Raw genomic sequence first — 5568 nt, 5'->3', positions numbered from 1 at the left:
GGTGGATGGGAGATCCCCCGAGGTGATGAGGTTATGGACGGTCTGGGAGATAATGGTTTGTTTTTTCCACCTATCACATTTCCGACGCCCCTCCCCCAAGTCCCTCCTCCCTACCTTTTATCTTAGCCTGCTGGACAAACTTTCCTCATTCCTGAAGAAGGGCTTATGCCCGAAACGTCGATTCTCCTGCTCCTTGGATGCTGCCTGACCTGCTGCGCTTTTCCAGCAACACATTTTCAGCTCTGATTTTTAACTTTGTCCACCCCAGTCCAACACTGACTCCTCCACACCATACATAATATCAGCACCTCCAAACATCTTCCGAACACCTTCAGGAGAAGGAACATATTGGACTCGAAACGTTCGTTCTGTTTCTCTCGCCACAGACACCGCCAGATCTACTACTGAGTTTCTCCAGCATTTATCTGTCTTTGTGGGCTGGGCTTGTACAATTCTGTCCACACTTGCCACACCCGTGTGACTAACATTAAATCCGCCTACCTTTGTTGAAAAGCAGTTTTACACCCAACATCTTCAAATATTGAACGGGGGTGTGAGAAATCCTTGGGCAGGATAGAGGTGGGAATATTTGAATCATTCCCGCCAACCCAAAGCAATGCCGTAAAACGTGACCATTTTTACAATTTAACTTTGTTCGATGAGCATTTCCCATCGAATGTTACTGCCAAATTCAATCGTTCGTTCATTGAATCTCTTTTGCGGATTGAAGAGTTGATTTTGATTTTACAATGCGGAAAACCCGGAGGAGGAAATCCCCTAATTGGAGAATTCAGTTTTAACACAAATACTGGACAACTTTGGAGCCTGATTTCCATTCCCAGCTGAGAGGGAAAATAAAGTGAAAGTCAGGTTCAGACAGTCAGCACTCAAGCTCAGTGACATTGCTGAGCTTTCTACACTGAAGCTCACACATTCAGAGAAAAGCGGTCAATTCTCATACTCAATCGGTTTTTAAAAAGCTGCATAAACGAAACTTTAAATGTTTGAAGCTTTAAAAAATCACACAACACCAGGGCTCCACTACCACCTGGTGAAGGAGCGACTCTCCGAAAGCTAGTGCTTCCAATTAAACCTGTTGGACTATAACCTGGAGTTGTGTGATTTTTAACTTTGTACACCCAAGTCCAACACCGGCATCTCCAAATCTTAAATGTTTGAGAACGTACAGCAGATTAAACTTAACCAATGACAAAGTTTTATCAAAACTATCGATATAAACAATTTCCGAACAATGGAACTCTTATTCGGTGAAAAATCACTAGGTTTTAGTCCAACACGTTTATTCTGATATAAGCAGTTAGTTTCTCATGACTGCGACGATATATCTTTCAATTTAAATCAGCTCATTTCCTTTTCTGTACTTTATGTAATCAGATAGACAGTTCCCGCTGTCTTATACATACAGGTTCAGATCTAGACAGTAACAGAATCACTCGGGAAGGACAGTCTCACAGCCTCATTCCGCTCGGAATTCATTCCCAGCCAGTTCCCGGTGTGGTCAATGTAGTCAGACCTGGACCAGTTGTAATTTAAAACACCCTGTTCCCACCACATTCTCCAAAGTGGGCTCTTTCAACACTTGAAGTTTAAAATCAGATCGATCAAAAAAAACCAATTTTAACAATCTGGAACAGTTCTTACAAACACCATCAGGATCTAAAGGTGATGGTCTAAAGGGCTCTCCATCCTATTACATTTCAGGTCCTTTAAAATGTAGGGGACACTAATAAATAGAGGTTTGAACTTATCAGCTTGACCAGAATAACGAGTACGGATTAACCAACCTCATTCCCTATGGAGAAAGTGAGGACTGCAGATGCTGGAGATGAGAGCTGAAAATGTGTTGCTGGAAAAGCGCAGCAGGTCAGGCAGCATCAAAGGAGCAGGTGTATCGACGTTTCGGGCATCTGCCCTGAAGAAGGGCTCATGCCCGAAACGTCGATTCTCCTGCTCCTTGGATGCTGCCTGACCTGCTGCGCTTTTCCAGCAACACACTTTCAGCTCTGATTCCCTACGGACATAATGTTTTCAGTTCAAGTTATATCCACCACCTCCATTTTCTACCTACAGTTAAAATCAGCGCCATTAACTTTACACTATGCTACTTAACTCTGATCTGCCTGTGTTGCTCTCAAGATAATGCTTTTCACTGTGCCTAGGAACACGTAATAATCAATTCAATCAAAAACTCAGGTAACGCAGGGCCCACCGGGTACCAATGCCTTGGACTATTCTAAAATCAAATAACAGATTGGTGGAAAACCGTCCCAGGAAACCATCTGATCTGTTTACTATAACTCGCGGATAAATACACACTCTGCAATTCTTCGAGTTTCCGTTTAAAGTGCACGGTTGAACAAAACTAAGGTAAAGCAGTAAACAGGAATGATCATTAATTTTTCGTTGCATTTAAATGAGGAACTCGTTAGAAAGAGCGGTTAGATGCCTACTTTCTCATCCGAACGAACGATTGAATTTGACAGTAATATTCGATAGGAAACGATCATTGAACAAGGAAGGGTTACATTGTAAAAATGTTCACGTTTTATTTCAGAATTCTATTCACACGGGCATTGCTTTGGGTTGGTAGGAATAATTGAAATATTCCCACCTTTATCCTGCCCAGGGATTTATCACATCTCTTCCATTACAAGTTTCAGACACCCTGATGGTGTTTGTAAGAACTGTTCCAGATTGTTAAAGTTGTTTTTTTTAATCGGTCTGATTTTAAACTCGGAACCCACTTTGGTGGGAATAGGGTGTTTTAAATGGAGCACTTTACAACAGGTTCCGATCTCACTGCGTTGAGCACATTCTGTGGACTGTTGAGTTTAAAATAAACAAATTATTGTTACATTAAACCCTTTGGTCGAGCGGGATTGAGCACTGTTACTGACGGGACCGGCTAGAACCGGAACCATCCGCACCGCATCTGATTCTCCCAACTTTTTTGCAACGGATAAAGTCTGGTCCTTAGACTAATAGAACCGATTTCCTCCATTCACAGCCACTACATTTCCTCAGACTCAGATACTCATCACTCACCCAGAGCATTTTGCGAGAAACGGAATCTGTATGTTGACTCGAACGCTGCCTTTCAGATACTGATTCCGCAGGAGAGGCGGACTCAGCTCCTCGGAAATGATCTCAGCTTTTACCTTCTGGGTGAGAACGGGGGCGGGAGCCTCCGCCTGTCAATATATTCTCAAGATCAGAGTGGTGCTGGAAAAGCACAGCAGGTCAGGCAGCATCCGAGGAGCAGGAAAATCGACGTTTCGGGCATCAGGAACTGTATAGATTCTCCTGTTCCTCGGATGCTTCCTGACCTGCTGTGCTTTTCCCACACCACTCTAATCTATACTGATCTCCAACATCTGCCTCGTCGATATAAACTGCCGTTCACCCTAAAGATTATGTACATTTCCCGCTTACAGGAAACAGTGAGCCGGTATCGCTTATCAGTCTGTATTCCCAGTTTAAAATCAAGGAGTTTCTTTCTGCACTTGGTGTAAAAGTTGACATCCAATGAACAGAGGGACAGTGCAACCCCTCATTAACAGACCGAGTGGCAAATAACCCTTTCAGCTTAGGCCATTATAAAGTATTAAGCACTCCCTCCGGCCTGTTTCATCATTCTGAGATTATGGCTGATCTGTGATCTAACGCCATCTCCATTGGTCTATATCCGTTCATAACTTTGTTAACAAAACTTTCTGTCTCAGATTTTAAATTAACTGGTCCAGCATCCACTGTCCTTTGTGGAAGACAGTTTCTAACATCCACCTCCCTTTGTGTGTCAAAGTGTTTCCTAACATCTCTGCTGAACAAGCTTTCCCTCGTTCTCAGACTGTGCCCAAAAATTCTTCAATCCCCAACCAGTGGAAGCACTATCTACCCCGCCCTTTCCTGTTATTGTCTTGAAAGGTCCTACAGTGCAAGGATGTGCAGGTTAGGGTGATTGGCCATGCTAAATTCACCGTAGTACCCAGGGATGTGCAGGTCAGGGTGATTGGCCAGGCTAAATTCACCATAGTGCCCAGGGATGTGCAGGTCAGGGTGATTGGCCATGCTAAATTCACCATAGTGCCCAGGAATGTGCAGGTCAGGGTTGATTGGCCATGCTAAATGCACCATATTGCCCAGGGATGTGCAGGTCAGGATGGATTGGCCATGCAAAATACACCATATTGCCCAGGAATGTGCAGGTCAAGGTGATTGGCCATGTCGAAACGTCGATTCTCCTGTTCCTTTGATGCTGCCTGACCTGCTGCACTTTTCCAGCAACACATTTTCAGCTCTGATCTCCAGCATCTGCAGACCTCACTTTCTCCCCATGCTAAATTGACCCATAGTCCCCAGCGATGTGTAGGTCAGGGTGATTGGCCATGCTAAATTCACCATAGTGCCCAGGAATGTGCAGGTCAGGGTGGATTGGCCATGCTAAATTCACCATATTGCCCAGGAATGTGCAGGTCAGGGTTGATTGACCATGCTAAATACACCATATTGCCCAGGAGTGTGCAGTTCAGGGTGGATTGGCCATGCTAAATTCACCGTAGTGCCCAGGGATGTGCAGGTCAGGGTGGATTGGCCATGCTAAATTCACCATAGTGCCCAGGAATGTGCAGGTCAGGGTGGATTGGCCATGCTAAATTCACCATAGTGCCCAGGGATGTGCAGGTCAGGGTGGATTGACCATGCTAAATACACCATATTGCCCAGGAGTGTGCAGTTCAGGGTGGATTGGCCATGCTAAATTCACCGTAGTGCCCAGGGATGTGCAGGTCAGGGTGGATTGGCCATGCTAAATTCACCATAGTGCCCAGGAATGTGCAGGTCAGGGTGGATTGGCCATGCTAAATTCACCATAGTGCCCAGGAATGTGCAGGTCAGAGTGGATTGGCCATGCAAAATTCACCATAGTGCCCAGGAATGTGCAGGTCAGGGTGGATTGGCCATGCTAAATTCACCATAGTGCCCAGGAATGTGCAGGTCGGGTGGGATTGGCCATGCCGAAACGTCGATTCTCCTGTTCCCTGCATGCTGCCTGACCTGCTGCGCTTTTCCAGCAACACATTTTCAGCTCTGATCTCCAGCATCTGCAGACCTCACTTTCTCCCCATGCTAAATTGACCCATAGTCCCCAGGGATGTGCAGGTCAGGGTGATTGGCCATGCTAAATTGACCCATAGTCCCCAGGGATGTGCAGGTCAGGGTGATTGGCCATGCTAAATTGACCCATAGTCCCCAGGGATGTGCAGGTCAGGGTGATTGGCCATGCTAAATTGACCCATAGTCCCCAGGGATGTGCAGGTCAGGGTGATTGGCCATGCTAAATTGACCCATAGTCCCCAGGGATGTGCAGGTCAGGGTGATTGGCCATGCTAAATTGACCCATAGTCCCCAGGGATGTGCAGGTCAGGGTGATTGGCCATGCTAAATTGACCCATAGTCCCCAGGGATGTGCAGGTCAGGGTGATTGGCCATGCTAAATTGACCCATAGTCCCCAGGGATGTGCAGGTCAGGGTGATTGGCCATGCTAAATT

The 5568-nt window shown here is 45.8% G+C and overlaps 1 protein-coding gene across 9 annotated transcripts in view; it reads right to left on the bottom strand.

Moving 5' to 3' along the window:
- LOC122544207 overlaps positions 1-5568 on the bottom strand; it is a 65453-nt gene that overhangs the window by 17470 nt on the left and 42415 nt on the right. Inside the window, exon 1 of one of the 9 annotated variants that reach the window (XM_043683262.1) lies at positions 3067-3146. The exons of the other annotated variants lie outside the window; for them this stretch is intronic. Coding sequence (XP_043539197.1) covers positions 3067-3075 — 9 coding nt within the window. The 5' untranslated portion in view covers positions 3076-3146. Of the gene's footprint in view, positions 1-3066; positions 3147-5568 lie in introns of those variants that run through there. 9 annotated transcript variants of the gene reach the window in all.

Source organism: Chiloscyllium plagiosum, chromosome 47 (assembly GCF_004010195.1).
Source record: "Chiloscyllium plagiosum isolate BGI_BamShark_2017 chromosome 47, ASM401019v2, whole genome shotgun sequence".
NCBI lineage: Eukaryota > Metazoa > Chordata > Chondrichthyes > Orectolobiformes > Hemiscylliidae > Chiloscyllium > Chiloscyllium plagiosum.
The sequence above is the reverse complement of the archived record's forward strand: the minus strand, read 5'-3'. Positions and strand labels throughout refer to the sequence as shown.